Here is a 20,950-nt window from a genome sequence, read left to right as displayed (position 1 = left end):
AGGATGAAGAGATGAAGTGCTTCAAACTAGGGCTGCCACGATTAGTCGACTAGTCACGATTACGTCGACTATCAAAATCGTCGACGACTGATTTAATAGTCGACGCGTCGTTTGAAGCTTTGTAAGATTACAAAAGACGCAGGAATAAGTGGCAGGATTTAAGAGTGTAATAACGGACTGGAACAGAAGATGGCAGCACAGCATGTACAAGGATGCCAGCTGCCGTTAAACCCCGAAGAAGAAGAAGCAGTTTCCCAGAATTCATAGCGCGGCCCAGCGCAGTTTCCAACAATGGCGGCAGCTAGTTAGTTTTAATGTTACTCTTATTATTCTTTCTGGGTCACAAAATAAACGTTTAACATATTTTCAGGCGAGAATGTAGCTGTGTAAACCTCAAATATCTGCTCAGTTTATCAAGACACCACATATTTTCAAAAGCGCGCCGACGTTTTCGGAGACGTCTGTTACCCACTAGCTCGATAGTTAGCCGGGGGCTAGGCTAACTAGAGCCTTGAGAACACCGGACTCCCGGCAAATCGTTTTCAAACCCACCGCCGTCTTTCGCTACTTAGGTTAAATATATATGAGTCACTTAGATAACTTAAACATGTTATTGTTTGGCTTTTTTTAGTATTTTATTTGTTCCTGAGTAAATCGGTTTGGCTGAGATTAAAGTTTTTACACAGCTGAATAAACGTCAAGCAGACAGCTGATTATCAGAAGTGTGAGATGCTCGAGAATTTACTCCGGTGTCCTGTTATATTTTAGATAGCAAGGAGTTTATTAAACTTCACCGAAACAATCTGCAAATTTCATTCAAATTTTATAAACTATCATCTTGTCTTTATTTTTAGTTAGCACATACCTTAAACACTTAAAGCTGTAAGCTAATGATAGTTATATAAGAGCAGATGCTGCTGGTGCAATAAGCTGTACGTTTTACGTCCAATGGATGATGATCTGATTAGTCGACTAATCGCAAAAATAATCGGTGACTAGTCGACTATCAAAATAATCGTTTGTGGTAGCTCTACTTCAAACTAACCTATCAACCGTTAGGCTAACTTACTAGATACAGATGGTGGTTTTCAAATGTAGCAGCCACATTAGCTAATGGTGTCAGCTTTAAAACAACTTTACTGTATAACTATAAATTATATTTCATGTAAGACTGTGTTGAAATTTCACATATTTATATCATATTACCATTAATATATGAACCATGTATAAAATAAACAAAAAAACACAAAATGCATGAAAGCATTTTTTCTGATTTGAGAAAAAAGTGATGTACTACACATCGTCTTCACTGCTGGTACCTCGTGAGTTGGGCTTGATTTGTGCGGACTGAGATGGGTGTCAGACTTGGGCATGAGGTGCGTGGTCTCTGACTTGCTAGAGGAAGAGCCTGACTTGCTGACGCTGATGGTGGGCAGCTCTCGATGCTTGGTGACAGGCGATCGCTCCACCCTGGATAGCCCTGCAGCATGAGGGGTAGCCCCCATGCGTAGTGCAGTGGCCACATCTAGCAAGAGAGAGAGAGGCAGAGGATAATCCACCATCTAGTGAACATACATCAGCCCTCTTACTGCATAACCTGGTTGAATCCACGAGCAGCTAGGCATGTGAAGTCACTGGTTGACATGCAGGGGGCTCAAGGCCTGAACATGGCTGATTAAAAAGAGGAAGGAAAAAAAGTCCTATCTCCATCTGTCAGTGGTCACACTATAAAGACAACATGTTTCACACGAGGACTGTTAAGAGACTTAACGTGCTCCATGCTCCACACACTGACTGTCTCATGCTATGGTGAGAGTAACAGATCAGCTCTGTTACGGTGCTGGACTGTTAACGGTGACCGTGCAGGTAAGATGACAGGTCAACGCATGCGGTGCTTTTGTAACACTGTCCAACACATATTATGAGTAACAGAGACGGCGGGCATACCAAGTGGGTCATTGCCCTCGGGGCAGGAGACAGTGTCACCTCCCTCGAGACTCCAAAAGGCTATTTCACCTAGAGTCACCATATCCCATGAGCCACCAGTGCAGTCTAAAACACATGAACATTGTAAGAGAAAAGGGTTGGATATACACAGTAGGAAAGAGTTGGTCTAGATTTGCACTATGTATTTGTTGCTGCTGGGATTGAGGTTACATTATAACACACAAAGGTGGAAAAAGAGAGAATGTCACATTAAGAAGAAGGACTGGGTATTGTGTATTGTGTCCTTATTGTTCAGAAGTCAATGATAAAATATCTCGAAATTAAAATCTGGAGAGATGCATTCCTGATCATTATATATATGGATAATTTTAAAGAACTCTTTTCTATAAGTGGCTCAGTGCTCTTTACCAAGCCATCATCTGTGTCCACTACACCAACTACGATTCTATAACATGAAAGCAAAATTATTGTTAAACAATGATTTGGCAAATTATCTTGAAACAAGACATAGTAAGTCAGGTTGTTTGATTTTCCTGTTGGTCATTAAGCAAGTGAAGTGAAGCAACCACTTACCTCGCTCTGTAGTCAGGCCCACCCCGTTGGTCAGAACCGACAGGGTGGGGTTGTTGAGGAGGCTAGAGCTGGCCAGGTCCACCTTTGAGGCCTGCATTCGAAACTTCTCCAACTCTTGGGACAGCAGGCCAAACTGTTCGCTCTGGCTTCGACATTTCTCCTCCAGCTCTCGTACCTTCGACTACACAGAAGGCAGAACCAATATAATGCACACAAACAGTGCCAGTGTGACTTGTGTGAGAGAAAATCCACCTTTCAACACTATTAGATGTGATGTCCTCAATTTGTTAACCAGGTCATTTCAGGTGGAACTGTGTGATGTGTTACCATACTTTAGGTTTCTTCTGGACACACTTTAACCTGATGTCTACAAGCGAATGAGCTTTGCCTAAGTTAGCAGTACAGTGTGTGAATGTTGGGATGTGAGCGGTAAGGTGGATTTTTCCTTTTAATCAGCAATCTATCACCGTCAGTGTCCTGCAGAAACCTTCAATGCAATTAAATCAATTTCCTTAGAAACTATGGAAAAGCTTTTTATGATTAGGGCCACCAGTGTGTGAATGTGTGTGTGAATGGGTGAATGACTGAATGTAGTGTGAAGCGCTTTGGGGTCCTTAGGGACTAATTAAAGCGCTATACAAATGCAGGCCATTTACTTTTGATACATCTGATTTCTTATGTTTATGACTGTTTTGAAAGATGGACAAATAGGACAACAAAATGTGGCAAACACAAATGAATGCATGAAATAACGTAATCCACAACGCAAATATGGGTTTCTGCAAGACAGACAATGTTACAAGTCCCTACATCATTTGTTAGAATCTGCAAAGACAAATGACAAAGACTGGCTGGGTAAATGGAAAGGAAAAAGGGAGGCAGGCAAAGGGGGAGGGGAAACTGGAGTAAAGTATTTATGAGGTGTTACATGTTGCTTCCATTTAACACTCGGCTTGCAATCACTTTTATGACAGCGGGGTAATTTGGCAGAACACTACTTGCTTCTGTCTTACTGGGTTTCTAAATGTAGCTGATTTCACTTCCGGTTGCGGTGGGAGTTTCCTGGCAGGCTGATCTGACAAAAGCCTTCACACGAAAGTGTCTGAACAACATTTCCTGTTAGTGCTCACCTACGCAAAGCCTGTAGTCGATTCTTATCTAGCTGCACTGAGCTGGGGGGTAATGAGTATTAAAACACTGACGCAAATCATTTGTAAAACCTCAGATGAATACTATCAGAAATTTACCAAATTTCCCGGAGGAACCCACCCGAGGGATTAATAAAGTTTTATCTAATCTAATCTAAATGGCAATGAGACTATTTGCGTACATGGAATAAGATTAAACAACCCGATAATTGTAGTAAGTGCTGTCAGTGCAGCTGGGAGTGATAAATGTGTTATACACATACACTAACCCCTAACCCTACACCCCATATGAATGACCTGATTTAAATGCAAATCGGTAACCATAAAAAAAATAAATAAATAAAAGAGAAACGCAACAGCCTCAGATGAGCAACTGTTCACAAGTGAAGCATTTCTGAGGGGCTGTTTTACACTAATTAATGTTGAATAGAGTTCCATCAATTTCAAGGAACTAAATAAAAGCAACTGGGGTTTTGGTGGTTCTAAGGACCAGGGCTGGGTGGAGGTCCTGTTGAGGAGAAGATAAAAAGCTCTTGAACACGAGGTTCAAGAAATACCTGCATGCAGTCCAGTGTACTCTGCTTAGCAAAAAAGGCACAAAGCACAAAGAAAAGATGCAAATGCATGTGTGTGAAGCACTGAAACTGGAAAAGACTAAATTAAATATTAATAGAGTAGAAACACAGCAGTCAGAGTCCAGGTCAGCAAGGAAATCCGCTCACAAGCCAGAATCACTAGAATGTCTCTCAGCCCATAGCAGCCCACACACACACACACACACACACACACACACACACACACACACACACACACACACACACACACACACACCCCCCTCTCATAATCTAGCAAAAACTGTTTTTTAACAGAGTGAGTAAGGCTGGGTGTTTTGTTGGCAAGTAAAACATGGGCTCTTGGGAGGGAAAGAGACTTTCTCCTGTGATGCTTTGGTTTAAATACAGACAGAAAGTGAGAGAAACACAGCCAAGAGGAAGGAAACTAGGCATTTTGAAAACAGAGCAACTATACTCTACCAGCTCTCTCCGCAACACGAGCTGAGTCAACTCCTAAAATAAAATACACACTGCTTTAAGTAACAAACTCTCGCAGCAAAATGAACCGTGAGAAATAAGGAACACAGACAACAGGAATGTAAAGTCATCAACTGTGGATGATGACATTTTTGATTTTTTCCCTCCTTTTTTAGTTTCTTTTTTTTTAATGTTCAGCATCAGCAGCCAATCAGAGGCAGGGGGATTTCAACTGTCATCTGCTATCTGGATTCATTTTGAATTCTTACGCTGACACAGAGAGCAAGCACAAACGTCACAAAGCAGCAGAAGAGCCATCTGTTCAAACGGTTTTCAGGCCTACTAGAGCTACAAAAATATAAGTACTTTCTGCCACAGCTTCTCAGCCAGGTGTTTAGATAAGAATAAAGATCCCAGTAAATTATAATTCCAGGCTTCTTTAGAAGAATGAATCGTCTTTTGACCTACTAAAAAAAGAATGAAATGTCTTTAAACCTACTAAAAACCTGGTGAGAATTTTGCTCTGTTTTAAAAGACAGAAACACTTTATTCAGTGAATTTAAGCTGAAAGGAATACATTAGTGTATGTCACATAGAGACATTTTTTCTTGTTACTCTTTAATGCTTCACTCTTTTGTGGGACACTGCCAGCTTTGGATTTGATCCTAAGTCCTCCTAAATGCTTGAAAGCACCTCAGGGCTATGCAGTCTGGCAGTACAAAAGCGTGGTCTGGCACAGAGTTGTTTTACTTGCTTTTGTGCTTCCCCGTGCAGACATAATAGTGTCACATACACTCACCTCCAGCATCTGAACCACTCCTTCATGCTCCCTCTTGGCGAATAACTGAGCCTGATGATTAAAAAAAACATTCAATTCACGGTAAACTTTCATCATAAAATTCACTTTCACAGCATAGCAAGCAGCACTGATAAAATTCTTTATTGGTGCCCAAAGGTTGCCCCCTGCTGGACAAAGTGCCCCATTTTTCTTAACTACACTGAAAGTAACCCACAGGCTATGAGAGCATGACTTTAGCAAGATCGAAACCAAAAAAACCCCCCAAAACTCAAGGCTGTATTTCTTACCCGCTGTAACCTTTTGATTTCATCCTGTTTGAACTTAAGGATAGCCAGTGCTTGCTCATGTTCCAATTCCAGCTGCTGCCTTCGCTCGGCGACCTCTCGCATATGCTGTTCAGAAGGAAAAGAGTTTATCAGCAGGGACACTAAGGAGCAAAACTGACAATAGCGCACCAAGCATCTGACTCAGATAGTACCTTTAGGACCTGCTCTAGGTTCTCCAGTTTGGCACGGAGTCTCTGGTTCTCCTCGAGAACTGAATTGCGTTGAGCGGTCACTTCAGAGAGATCTTCCCTCAGCTCCTCATTCTCAGCCCGAGTCTGGGAAATAGCAGCAGGTTATCCCATCATAGCATTAAGATTGGTTATCACAACTGTCAGTGATGATGACCAAAAACATGATTTTTATACACAAAATAAAACCTATATATCTCGAGCAGCGTCACCGACCTGGTCGAGCAGCTGTGCCTTCCTCCTGAGGAGATCTGCCTCCTCCTTTAGTTGCTCATTTTTGCCTCGCTCATCCTCAAGCTGGCTCTCCTGTTCCAGAAAAACACAAAACCACACTCATACAAACATGCGGAAATCCACGTCTACCCCTCTGCTGTCATTATGTCCATCGCAGCTGTGCTTTAAAGAGAGTATGACAGAAGGAAACAATGGAGCACAAGGTTCACTTACCAAATCCAGACATCTCTTCTGTCGCTTCTTTACTTCATGCTCAAGATTTTCACATTCTTTTCTTTTCTTGCTCAGTTCACTTTCCTGAAACAAGAGAAAAAACAAGGATAGTTACACTTAATCTTTAATTTGGAAACTCAGGTCAGGCTTTAAACTAAAACTCTCAAAATGCACATAATATATCATACAAAAACATAACAATAAATAGGAATCATTTGCATCATGTACATTTTGCAAAATGGGATACAATCCTTGCAGTTTCCATAGTGACCTCTGACAGGACAGCAATGAGGCATTACAAAGCTTAGCATCCTTTAATTATTCTAAATGCAGCTTACATGCAGGAGCAGCATAGGAGAAATCAGCTTATTTCACTGTGGCTCCAGGACCTCAATCAAGCATTACCCCTGTGTTTGTGATGTGGGAGCTACAGGACAGAGGCTAATTGCAGACCACCAGCAGCTGACTGGAAGAGACACTGTACTCTCACCAGGGATGACACAGCAAGACAATAAAGATAATTAAACTACAACCTGTGCTCTGATTTTCTTGATTGTGTTTGAGTTGCGTTCTTTTGAAGGCCTGATTAACAGTCACATTACAGCTGGGAAGCTAAACTACCACATCTGATTGTACTGTGTGGAATTCAAATACAACATGGTCACATTACAAAAACATTTCTCACTGAGCTTCATTGTCACACTAAATGTCTTGTCTCCATGGTGAAGACTACCGCAGGTATCCTTTGATTCACACTTTTGTTCCTTTGTAACTTCCATTAGAATATTTAAAACAGCTATGCCACACATTATAAATATGAAGAAAACAAGACTTTTATTTTGAAAAACAGATGCAACAATGTGACAAGGAGGGGAATTTATTCTTCAGCACGGGGTCCTTTTTCACTCTAAAAATAATGATATTAGCAAGATCATCCTTTCAGAGAATGTTACCTGATCAAAACAGATTAAGTTGCCTGTGTCACTCTGTTAAACTAGAAAGATCACAAAAATTCTTTCCTGTGCAGAGGTCACTTCATCTAAAGTTCAAGGATCAATTTGACAATAAGGGGGAAGAAAATAAAGTTTTGTAAAACATGGACCCAACATCTATCTTATTTCACTGTTAATTATCTTATTAGGATAACACAACTCATAACATAATATGATACTTATTGCTTTTTTTGTACAGTCCCAATCAAAAGTTTAAGACCAGTTGAAAAATGGCAAAATAAAATCATATTTTGCATGGTTGCATCTTAACAATGTTCAAAGTAGGGCTTCAACATGCAACAAGAAGAAATGGGAGTGAGAGAAAACATTTTTTGAGCATGCAATTTATTGAATGAAACTGGCTGTTTTACAGCTGATCAAAAGTTTCCCATATGGAAAAGATATATATAAATCTTATAAAGTTTGTATCTGTCTTGTGTGAAACTTGTATGAAAAGCATACAAGAGTGAAAACAGATAAAGATCTGTGATGGCCAAACCCGTGGCCACACTCTAAAGTCGGTAACTTTTGTATTTTCATTCTTCATTTGAACATAGTAATATATTTTAGTTGCCAATAACTTTATTGATTGGTTTGGATACATTGGTTCTATTTGTAAGCACGCACATTTAGTTTACTTATGTATTCATACTACTTCATTTCTTTGCTTTCTGACTAACCTTTGTCTTTTTATTTCTTACCTGCCATCATCCCTGGGAGTTGCTGGACAAAAGATGGTAGCCAGGGTTTGAAACCATTAAATATGAAGGAAGATAATTGGACTACACCACCACTTCCTGCTGAAGGGGGGAATGTGTGTTTTCTTTACTTTAAAAACAAAGTATTTGTATTTAATTAAATATTTAGGGTTTAATGAGGTTTTTTGATTTTCTTCTTTAGTGTTTAGTTTATTAACAAACTAGATTGTACTGCATTGTTTGTGATTTATGATTGTGTTTGTTTGTTACCCCCTCATGTGTCACAATGGTCTGATCAGCCATTATATATACCCTTGTATGTCATTTCATGTTTAGGTCAATTATGTATGTTTGAGCAGTCATTTGGTCTGTTAAGTTTGCAGTTGTTGCTGGAGTTCAGTTTTGTTTCTTTGACCTCTTTTATGAGCTCAACATTTATTACTCTTGTGAATATAATTTTTGGGGGTTAAATAAATGGAAACTATATTTTTCTAATAATTCCTGGGACTCCTGTTTTTCAACTCGGTCCATCACAAGATCCCTTGAAAAATTATATAAATGAAACTTGTATGTTTTGGATACTTACTAAAACAATATATGAAAGTGATGAGAAAGTGGCCACTTTCATGAGTAAATCATATAAGTTTTTACTATTTCTTTTCCATATGGGTTAGGACCACATGCCTAATCTGTGCAAAAATGTGGATTCATTGTCATTTTCTGTCAGGTAGTCACGTCAGGTAGTCACACGTTCAAAAAGCCTTTCCCTTTTTGAACGTGGTCAGGTTGTTGAACTGTATAAGTAGGGTCTCTCGCAGCGCGCCATTGCTGCTGAGGTGAGATGCAGTAAGACAGTCATTTGGAATTTCTTAAATGATCCTGAGGGTTATGGAACAAAAAAGTAAAGTGGAAGACCCCAAAAAATTTCAACAGCACTGAGCAAGAGGATCCAATTGCCTGTCTGTCAAGACACTGGACAATCCTCGACCCAAATTAAGGCTGTTACTGGTGCCGACTGCAGCCCTGCAACCATCAGATGGCATCTAAGTCTGAATGGCTTCAAAAACAAAAAATATCTTCAAAGGCCTTGTCTTCTTGAATGGCACAGAACAGTTTGGAAGAGGAATTATCAATGAAATCTGAGTTTCTGTCACATCAGCCTCCTAAGACAGTCTCCAAGAAAAGAAAGGCTTGTTTGCTCTATGGCACACAACTGCAATGTTTAAACTTTGCTAAACAACACGAAAAGAAGTCCGGTGAAACCTGGAAGCACCTCCTTGGTTCAGCTGAGACTAAGATGAAATTGTTCGAGTCAGGACAAACACAGTGAATGCACAGTCCTGCCATTAACACTCTGAGATGAGTGTGCAATAACAGTTGAGCTGAATGTAAACATTATAGCCAAATGTTGGCTGACAAAGATGACTCTTTGTCATCCTCAGTCTTCTGGCTGAGGAGGAATAGTCCAGGCTGATAATCACACGAGGCTTCCCAAAGAAGAAAAGAGTGAAAACCATCACAGGGACAGGAATGTTACCCAACTTTAAACCAATAGCTTATCAATGACATATTTTCAAAAAGGTAGCAGATAGCAGGTTTAAAAATGTTCTCTGATGAATGGCAGAACAATCCATGCAGCACTTAAGGAATGTTGGTATACTGACATATTAAAAGGTAAAGTGAAGTAAAGTTTGTCACTTGTGTGAACACGTGACACATGCACAAGTGACCTCCACAAACAAAACAAACAATCACACATGTCATGTAATCATATCTTGTGGGGACATCTAATTGACATAATGCTTTCCCTAGCCACTTACCCTTACCATAACCATAACCCACTTGTAACCCTGTCACTAAAACCACATTTTGAGTCTCAAAAATGCCTTCAGACTTGAGGGGACTGGAATTTTGGTCTCCATAAGGGCTGTTCGTCCCCACAAATATAACACACACACACACACACACACACACACACACACACACACACACACACACACACACACACACACACACACACTTGAATAGCAATACAATACATCACCACCAAAGTCAGTACAATAAAACCAATCATAAAAAAACAACATAAACCAGAGAGTAAAAGAGCTTACAGCCCAGGTATTTACCTTCTAAACAAATAAAGATATCTGCACCAGTAATTGACACAGAAGATGATGATGATGATAATGAAGGAAATTCAGCATTTAAGGAGGACCTACGGCCAATGTGTTATTAATTGTATGCAAATACTTCATAGTCAAACAGGATCTACAGGCCTGCAGGCTAAAGATTAAATTCTCTTTAAAACAAAATCTGCTACCATCCAAGCAGGCCTGTGTGTTCTTCTTAATGCACAGTAGTGCACTTATGACAGTGCTACATTAGCATGCCAACATGCACTCAATGACAGTGCTAGTGCTAGCATGCTAACATTTGCACTAAACACAAAGAACAGCTCAGCCTGAGAGTACTGCCATCTGTTTTGGCGATATTTGGTGACAAATCAAAGCATTAAGCAAATTAAGATTATGACTTAATGATGAAGCTAGATGAAAACAAACTAAGGAATTCATTCTCTGGACAAGATCAATATCAATGGAAAATTCCAAAGCACTCCTTTCCATATCTGTCGAGATATTTCAGTCTGGACTAAAGCAGTGATCTGACTGTTGTCACTAGTAAAGCTAAAAATATTACCTGCATGGTGATCACCTTCTGATCAATCTCAGTGTTTACTCTGCTGTTATGATATATTCCACTGCCAAGATACCACTTCCTCCTTGGACTAATAGTCACTTTATGAAGAAACTAGTTATGTATGGGGTAAGGCTTCACCAGCTATTTGTCAAACAAAACACTGTGGAGAAAACGAGTGAACTGAACTCAACTCAGCCAAGTTGCACTTTACTTACATATATGAATTTAAAAGAATTTAATCAATGGACAAAAAAGATTTGTGTCATCAATTCAGTTTCCATCCAAATGTGATTTGTTTTGTGAGGCAAATCTTGACCACTGACCAACAGAATATAATCAGTTTATTGTTGAATTAAAGTAAATGTTTGTGTCAAAGGTAATGAAATTGCCTTCAGCTGTTCCTGATATATCACATGTAACTTATCTGATGTTTTTTGTCCAATATATTGCATTTTTTATTCTGAGAAAAAATGCAGAGCTGAAGGAAATAAGGTCTATTTATGCTTTGTATCCTACTTGAAGCATCAGAAAGGGTGATGTGCTACTTTTCCAAAGGACAAGATCAAAATAATCCCAGCATTACATAACAAATCTGACTGTAAATTTTCCTTCAGTGGAAGTCAGCTCAGTCACAGCACTGATATCCTTGCTTCAGTTTCAAATAAAAATACAAACATAGAACCCTCCCTATAATTACACTCAATATGTAGATTTAGCCAAAGGGAGGTGTGTAAGAATGACTTTGGAGACAGGGAATGACTTGAAAGCCATTCAGGTGACATCTAATAACAGTCTGTATTACTAACTCTTAAATATCAGCAAGCAGCTCTATTATGCACATAGCATTTGAACATGATGAATATTTAGCAGGTTATTAAATACAAACTGCTTTGTTAAGATTTCCCATCTTCATTAAGACAGTAAACTGACATTTGCAACAGAAAAGGCTTGCTGGTGGAGTAAAGTGTCCCTTAATTTACAGTGTAATGATTGGTCTGAGAAAAGGGAAATGAAAACTACAGTCCTCTTCACTTACCAGAAACTGTAGATGCTGCTTCTCTGTGTTTTCCTCCTTATGGGAGGGGGGCGGGCTAAGGCCCAGTATGGGCGTCACTCGCAGCCCCGACTCCTCTTCTCCGGGAGCTCTCTCAGACCTGGATGGAGCTTCATCTAATACCACACACGGGGTCTCTCCTACAACCTGAGAGACAGGAGGAATCATTCACTTTACATGTAAAAGTAAAAAAATAGAAAAAGAAGAAGAAAAAATACAGTTCTGACACAGCTACAGAATGGGGAGCAAATGTATAACTGTCAACTGTTAAGTAACCTTTACACTCGCATCCCCCACTGTGAAACAGGGATTATTAACAAGCCTCCTTCCCAGTGTTCCATCTACAATCAATGAGTAATCCAGGGGGATTCCCTCTGGCTTCCAACAAGACTAGCGGGAAGGCTGTCCTATCTAATTAGGCTGCGTGCAATGACTGGACTGTTTCACAGCAGGTTACACTTCTGAAACAGTCACATATTTATCCTCATACACTGTATGATCCTTCTAATGAATATCCAGGTGGGGGGGACAGGCTAACACTGGTTAAAGGTTAAGAGTTGGGAATCAGTATCTAATTTTAGAGCAAACCTACTTATGCCTAGAGAACTGTGCTAGTGTAGCCAAGGCCAGGACCCAATAACAGGATCAAAGGCGCTCTGCCACGTGCAGCAAAAGGGATCTCTCCTTTACAATCTCTTTGCTTTTACACTGGAAGACTATTACTATAGACATTAGACGTACCAGTTTAAGATAGGATTCACCTGGGGATCAGCAGACTACTTCAGGAATTCATATGCTGTATGAAAAACATTTACAGCCACAAAAAACAGTAAGATCTATACCATATATCTCTCTCTCTCTCTTATATATATATATATATATATATGTGTGTGTGTGTGTGTGTGTGTGTGTGTAAGATTCTGTTTGAAAAAAAGTGTTTTTGCTTTTGATTTGTGCAAAGTTTGCATCAGCTGTCTCTAGAGAAGAATGATGTGGTAGTATATTCACAAGATGAAGATGCTCTTGGACCTTATTATGTTAAGAAACTATTCAAATGAGATAAGGGTGACTTACCCACAACCGCTGCATACGATAACAAAGAAAGTGAGCTAAAACTGAAACCAAATGATCTCCAGACTCGTCCATCATGAACAGAAGCGTTCCTGTTGTAGTTTCACTAAGAACTATGACAAGATTATGATAGGACCTTCGCCTTGAATGACTAGAAGTATTGTCTTCTGGCAGCTGTATGCAGTCAACATTATTTTTAGAAAACACAAGCTGTCACTAAAAACAACATGCCAGTAACGGAATAAGTCTTCTAAACTGGAGACAGCTCTTTTTTGTATAAAGCAGCTGATTCTCTCTACTGGATACTAGACATCAAGATACTCATTTCATAGCATCAACACCATCATCTGCAGCATGAAAATAGCATTCTGACACCACACTATTAGTTTCCCCCACCTTTTATTTTTTTTTAAAGAAGCCGTTCAGGCTGCACGGTGGATACAGACTATGGGGTTCAAAAGTCATTGTGACAGAATCTAATCAGTGGCATGCCTGTGAAGTTAAGCAAAGCCACCCCTGGTTTATCTGTTGGATACAAGGCCAGATGGTGTTAGTAGTGGTGACGAAAGGCCAGCAGGAGGCACTAAATCCATTGGCCCCCGGTCAAAAAAAGTGCCCAGGAAAGAGGGCTTTAAATAGGCTCGCTGCTGTTTTTTGTTTGCCTTGTTCCTTTTGGTGGTCATTTAACATCCCATCATGACCCTCTCAAGTGAGGACAGGCTAGATGATCCCATCATCCTGGCAAAATTCCCATCTTTGTAACTGGTCTGACATAATTAAACTAGTCAGTCTTCTTGTCATTTGTAATTAGCTTGCAGGAGTACACGCCCATTCAGTGGGTTGGCTTAATAAGTGTGTGGAGTTTCTGCTACAACCTGGCAGCCATACAGCATGGTGGGTGAGGTACACTCTAACTCTTCTATCAACTTTTTTTTAACATAATAGTCCACTTGTGCTTGCATGCTACATACCTGAACTCTACTCTTTCATTATTAAACAACACACTTTATCAAAAGTAGTGACTGTGTTTGCGGTGTTTTCATGAAAAAAATGTTGTTTACAGTGATAAATCAGGAGGTTTACATTATTTTTAAAATACAGGTCAAGCTCCCTAAAAGAGCAAGCCTTTATCTAAAGAGATGATGGTTCAAAGCAAATATAATAAGAGTTCATGCGATGTGTGATATAATTCTGACATGGTTTTGGCGAATGAGCACAGAGAGGCGAATATTACATAATGCCACATTTATGCACTGTTGTGGGGAATAAAGCGGCTGTCAGACTGACAGAGAGCATTAGAGCACAGCTTAGGCTATTATGAATCATTTCAAAGGTTTATATGCCAACACACTAACCTAACAAAACTTACTATGACCTAACAGGCTGTTCTTGTTTTAGAGATTTTGCTTAGATATGGTGTTGAGTTTCGGTCTCTATTATACAGACAATTAAGAGGATAGGTCAACTCAGCCCAGGGAGTCTTTGCATCTTGGCCTATATACAGCAGCAAAACTATAACTTAATTAGAGACAAACCCTAGACATTAATGCTCTCTTTACTGTGTTATTGTGGGGTTTTTCCCATATGATGATGATGATTATGAAATGCTTTGTCAGAGGCAGGCGGTACCCACGCAACAGTATTAATTATACCTGGTAAGTATTACATAACAGGTGTTCTAGCCCTTTATTCCAATTAAATACATGAGAATTCTCACTTGTTTAACTGAGAAACACTGAATTTAGTTTGAAAAAATATCAAAAGTAAATCCTGCAACAAAAAACAAAAATAAAAAACCCCTCTGAGCATCGTATTTACTTAAACAAGTGAAGGAAAGAATCGTCAGTTTTTTCAATCCAACCACCTAAGCGAAGAAATGCTACTTATCTTAAGCCACTTTTATTTATTTAAATTTATGGCTGGATATTTCGTTGAGAGACAGAGTAAATCAAATCAGGGCATGATGTGAGTGAGGAAATTTCTCTCTAGAGGGTTTTTTAACACATCTGCAAGAAATTATATCAAATACATGGCTTGGAGTTTCTGGGTGACAAACTAGTCCAATTTTAAGATGCAGTGGTTTGCATCTGCCCAATTTAAATTTGAAAAGTAAAAACTTTGGGTAGTTATGTCCCACATTTAGTGAGCACACATTATCTCTGCTGCAAGTAGTCATATCAGCTATCCGCAATAAAACGCTGATGTTACACATTCTCTGTTTTTATCTGAGCCAGTTGGGAAAACAAACTCAATATAACACAGACTAGCAGATCATAAATGGTCATATGCTCTAGTAAAATCATCCTTTGATAATGTCTACAATTTCAGGGGTCCGACTCTCTGTGAAAAGTCTAATTAAATATGAGATCAATAATCCAAGCGGACTGAACTTCAGTTTAGAATAAGGAGCTTCCATATTTGTAGAAAGAAGATATTAGAAAATATCCAGATCCAAGTCAGGAGTTTTTTGTTACTTCAAGACAGTGAAATACTTCTCTTTAACAGCCACAGGCTGTGAACATCAGTTAGACTAATACTCCAACCTCTGTCATCTACAGATTTCAACTGGATGCTTGATAATTTAGTTATTTAGAAACTTTTAAGTTGAATCCTTCTGGATAACACATGGAAATAGCTATGCAGTGAGCCTGAGAGGTTGAATGTATCATTAATCAAGCACAATGCAACCTTATCCTTTCTCTTTTCATCAGTAATGTCAAAAAAAGATTTTGAATTCCATCTACCATTTTTAATACATTCAAGGCCAAGCTTACATGCAACATAGATGTATAACTGATCAAGCGCTTGTCAAGTGGTAGTGTTTGTCTGACCCTGCAGAAATCAGAAACACTGTCTTATCCAACTGCACATTCAAACTGAGGTGAATCAAGTAATGACTGTTTAAATAAAAAAAGAGTCCCTAAATAAAGTCAAGAACGAAAATTAAATTAGTTAAGTAAATACTCAAATCCTACAGGATGTGTAAACACAGTCATGTAAGTCATTTACCAATAAATGACCTGATGAAGGAAGCAGGCGCACCTAGCGTCTGTTTTATGCTGAGACTACAGCATGTTTGCCTCTTGTGTTTGTATCAGACCAGGCCCTAGCTCAGACAGCCCACCTCTCCTCACACCCTGCCTCACATGATGAGGTATGGACACTTCACACTGATGTGGTCCATGTATATTAAAGTACACCCTGGGGCCATGCGTACTAAAGCAGGGTCAGATCACATTCAGCAGGCCCTGAATGCCATAAGCACATTGGTGTAATCCCTGCCGACTACTGAAACGGGTAACTGGATCACTTCTTTTAAAAGCACCTTAATGGATTGGCCTGGCCGTTGATTTTCTTTTTTAATACGGAACATATCGATGTCCACCAATCAAACGCTGCAGCACCATGTCACTAAGTCTGTCTGTCTAAATTCTACATCTGGAAGCTGTGAATATGACTGTTACAAAACTGGGTTGACAGGCTGCCCTTGACTAGGCCTCACGCTTGCTCCGTCTTTCTGCACTGTAAGAAAGTGGCAGTCCATCATAGACAAGGGTGGGATTTAGGACAGGATTTACTGAAATTAATATTTAAAAAAAAAAAGCAAAAAATAAAAGCTATAAGTCCTTAAAGACAAATCCCTTTAGATACAACTCAAGTCGGAATAGTAAGATGGGGCATGTAACAGCATAAGCAGCTGATTTTAATATCTAACGCAAATGAAACACCAGCTGCCTCGAGCCAGTTCTCTCACCCTCCCAATATGTCATGACACTGACTCATTTTCAGTGTCAAGTCTCAACTTTGAGTCCTGCACGGCTTCAAGCACACACACATACATATGAAGTTAGCCCAGAAGCACTACAAGAGACAGACCTTACTAAGTCCCAGAGACAGCAAAACTCACAAGATGACCTACCCCTTTCGTGTGATCTGTGGCAACGTCAAGGGTTCCTTTGGCCTGCTAGTTATCCAGAGCAGGGCGAGATAGAAAAGTCTTTACTGCGGCTGGAGTCTTACCTACCACCCAAAACCCTCTCACCGCTGCCACAGCAACAGCGAGCGGATTACTGGACTGTACCATTCTGTTGTTAGAGGGGATTAGAGTTCACACAACATGGCCCCTTTCTGGGTGTGCGTGTGCCACTGGCAGTGCGTGTTTGCGTCCCACAAATGAGAGATTACCACAATCGGCATTCTCATTTGAGCTCCACAGGCAGAGAATTTACTTCACTCCACAGGCAGTGAAAAATTTTACAAAAAATAAAGAAACATTATTAGATGTATGCATTTAAATGACATGGATAGGATGCAACTGTACCTCTAAAATTGACCAGAGCAATGACATTTTTCTCTGTTACAGATGTTAAGCGACAAAGAATGAATTTTACCATTACAATAATCCACATGCTGCATTAAGAAACCTTTTCCTATATTTAGGTGATATGTGTATTTTTATACTTTCCAGCCAGTGACTAATATCCAGAGCATCCCTCCTCTGGAGTAGAGCTGTTTCTAAGAACTGAAAACAGCATTAAATGCACAGAAGATCAGAGTGTAGGACTTTTGTGTCTTTGATCAGGCCCAAGTTCAAGAGAGGGAATCATCTCATTATGGCCTGTGACAGATTAGTATAGAGTCCAACAACAAGCCATTATATAACACTGGAAAACATCCATGACAACATAAACAAACCCTGAGTTTCGGGACTCACAGCGTTATGTTTTACATTCCTATAATTCCAACTACACTCTGAGACCATAAATGTTTCTAGATTTAACTACATGATGGGGCCTGTTTGTAATAGCTAATTTTATCTCACTTTTAATGTGCATAAACAGAGTTCACTTGCCTTTTTAAAGCTGATTAAGACCAACAGGGGTCAGTGCAGAGTCTGAATGGTTTCTGGTGTGATGAAAATGACTTTACCTTCTTTCGCCCTTCCTCCTTCACATTTTCCCCACTCTTCTCTGCAGCATCGTGGTCAGGAATATGGTCATGCTGCTTTCTGGATGATGTGACCGACACTTGCCTTTGCAGCCGCAGCACCTCCTTCTGAGACTCCCTAAAAAGCTTCTCAAATTCCCCTCTACCAGATGGAATAGGGGAGCCCTGCATATACACACACACACACACACGCACACACACACACACATATATATATATATATATATATATATATATATATATATGTATATATATATGTATATATATATATATATATATATATATATATATATATATATATATATATATATATATATATATGTGTGTGTGTGTGTGTACATCCATTAAACACAGCCACAAGACAACAGTTTCAGTTTAGCACATTATTGTTTGTGTTGTTTTCAAACTGCATCCTGCAGGTACTAAATATTAAATTAAAGAATAAAAGAATATGGATGTTCCACTACAGTTTCCGATAAACACAAGAGTCAGCACATTTTTATTATGTCAATGTACAGCTAACCCTGCAACATCCAGTATTATGAAACCCAACAGATGTTCACACTCAAGAGAATAAGCTTTTAAGTCACTGGTAATTAAGAACAGCCTATTCCTGCAATGTCATCTATCTAGACATCAGCAGTGACGCAGCCTTTGCAACAGGGGCTTAAGAGGAGGTTAGGATGAGCAGTACCCATGCTGTCCAGCAGAGAGCAGGCTTGTGGCAGTGGTGACAATGAGGTTGGTAGATGGAATACTGCTTAAAACTTTAAATCAGCTTTCAGCTGAGAAATTGAGGCCAAATTAGTGCCCACATTTCAATCTAGGCTGGATGAATTTGCTCAGCAGGAGATGAGTTATAAATACCTTAGTGATACCCAGCCGAGCCTCCAGCTCTCTGCATTCCTGCTGCAGGGCAGCAATTTCCTTGTCTTTAGAGAGCAGTACATCGGCATGCTGGGCCAGGTCCCGAGCTCGCTGACGGGCAAATGCCCTCTTGTACTGTTCAACTGACCCAGGTCTCATCAAAGATGGGGAATTGACCTGCAAAGAAAATACATATTCATCAGCAGAAACATTGGAATACAGTCCTGAAGACACATGAGATATGAGTGGAAACTAAGGGGATCAACAATTGTAAAAAGAACTGGATTCAGCAGAATACTTTTAAACTTTCCAAGTCTCATTCTGGTCTGCAGGAATGCTCTTGTGGAATATTAGTACTGGCACTGGTAGCTCACTGATTAATCAATAGGCAAAGACCAGCAAAGGACAGCACCAAGCCAATCAGTTCCAGTGCAGTCTTTGTTGGTGTAGTTTTACCACAACTGATTTATATCTTTCGGCATGGCTCTGCTCTGGAACTCTCCCACCCTTTGATGCACATACATAGAAAGTCAGGGAGCATGTCCTATATGTGATCTGCCATGTGGATGCATAAGAGAGTATCAGCTGACTTATCCAGTGATTTGAACTGGCACTGAGATGAGCTGATCTATCATGATTATGTCTGGCGTTGATGTCATGGGCTGTCTGACTATTCTAACTCTAACTCTGGATAATGGTGTGGTATGTAATTTAATAGATTCATCAACTAGAATGGCAGCTTCACTGATAATCTGTAATTCATACCAAGATCCTTGATTGTACTGTATTGTATCTTTAGTTTGAACATGTTAAAAAAAGATTTTTTTAATAATCCCAGTAACACATCAAAGATATACAAATTTACAGATATATATACTTAAATAAACATACTTGTGCACCCACACACACACTTATATATACATCCCTATTGTGAAAGTAGTGGGTGAGAGCACCCAATCAAAGCCCGACCTCCTCCCTGTACTTTGCAAAAACCATATTTTTGAACCGTTTTTTAAACTGAGTCATACTGGGACTTTGCTTCAGTTCTTTACTTAGTCTATTCCACAGCTTCACTCCACACACAGAGATGCAAAAACTTGCTAGTGTTGTACGGATGCAGGGATGTTTTAAATTTAATTCCCCCCCTCAAATTGTATCCCCCGTTCCCTTTTAGAAAACAATTTTAGAATATTGTCAGGAAGTAGGTTGTTTATAGCGTTATATATAATTTGCGCAGTGAGAAAATGAACCAGATCTGTGAATTTTAGTATTTTTAATTGTAAAAATAGTGGATTTGTATAATCTCTGTAACCAGTTTTATGGATTATCCATATGTTGCTTATCAAACATAGTGCTTTTTAATCATAAGTGAAATTTTCTAACTATAAAACAGTACTGAATAAACAGTGTAGGTGCCAATGATGACTATGTATAAGATGGTTTCAGTGTCTAATGTCTGTTATGTTAAAAAATCACTAAACAGAGAACAGGCATCTAAAGCTACTGCTGTATATCATAAGGAAGCAAAGGGCATACAGATATACATTTTTCTGATGCTGTATATTTCCCCTATTTCCTACCTGTGGGACTATTAAAGGTTTTCTTTTCTTATCTTATCTTATCTTATCTTATCTTAAAGGCCGGTCCATGAAAATATTGTCGGACATAAACCAGTCCATGGTGCAAAAAAGGTTGGGAACCACTGGTATAGATGATATCTAACTAACAACCAGTACTTGTCCATCTGACAGTGCAGCTACTATCTGATGACAGCTCACTAAAAAGGCTTTTCATTAGACCAACTCATACAGTCCACAACAGGCACTGATCACCTATTACAATAGGAATATAATATAATATAATAGGATTACTTAGCAGAAGAAGTGCTGTCTCTTATCCTGCAAACACTGCATCGTGAAGAAAAAGAGGAAGTCCATTGGACAGTGCAGTTCTCAGATTTACAGTATTCATGAGCTGTCTCATTAGCAATAACAATGCATGGCCAGAAGGATTTAGTATTTGACAACTGTGTTTAGTTTCTGCAGTCTTTTGCTAGATCTCTTTAATAAAAGTGTATATTACATCTTATGGAACTTCTTTGTTTGAAAACGTTTTCTTTTGTATCTCATTTCTATGCATTACAATATTTGGTGTACAAGGCTGCT

The 20,950-nt window shown here is 39.3% G+C and overlaps 1 protein-coding gene across 22 annotated transcripts in view; it reads right to left on the bottom strand.

The window, feature by feature from the left end:
* Positions 1-20,950, bottom strand: part of tspoap1 (TSPO associated protein 1) — a 76,570-nt gene that overhangs the window by 18,259 nt on the left and 37,361 nt on the right. For 17 of the 22 annotated variants that reach the window (XM_026182657.1, XM_026182640.1, XM_026182643.1 and 14 more), the window contains 12 exons: positions 18,786-18,962; positions 17,901-18,083; positions 11,883-12,047; positions 6,460-6,543; positions 6,229-6,318; positions 5,977-6,099; positions 5,786-5,890; positions 5,499-5,549; positions 4,703-4,735; positions 2,521-2,701; positions 1,948-2,052; positions 1,320-1,525 (listed from right to left, as the gene is read on the bottom strand). In XM_026182657.1, coding sequence (XP_026038442.1) covers positions 1,320-1,525; positions 1,948-2,052; positions 2,521-2,701; positions 4,703-4,735; positions 5,499-5,549; positions 5,786-5,890; positions 5,977-6,099; positions 6,229-6,318; positions 6,460-6,543; positions 11,883-12,047; positions 17,901-18,083; positions 18,786-18,962 — 1,503 coding nt within the window. Of the gene's footprint in view, positions 1-1,319; positions 1,526-1,947; positions 2,053-2,520; positions 2,702-4,225; positions 4,247-4,702; positions 4,736-5,498; positions 5,550-5,785; positions 5,891-5,976; positions 6,100-6,228; positions 6,319-6,459; positions 6,544-11,882; positions 12,048-17,900; positions 18,084-18,785; positions 18,963-20,950 lie in introns of all 22 variants that reach the window. The other 5 variants (XM_026182641.1, XM_026182663.1, XM_026182645.1 and 2 more) reach the window with 3 other exon arrangements.

This window comes from Astatotilapia calliptera, chromosome 10 (genome assembly GCF_900246225.1).
Source record: "Astatotilapia calliptera chromosome 10, fAstCal1.2, whole genome shotgun sequence".
NCBI lineage: Eukaryota > Metazoa > Chordata > Actinopteri > Cichliformes > Cichlidae > Astatotilapia > Astatotilapia calliptera.
This window is presented reverse-complemented; position numbering and strand designations above follow the sequence as displayed.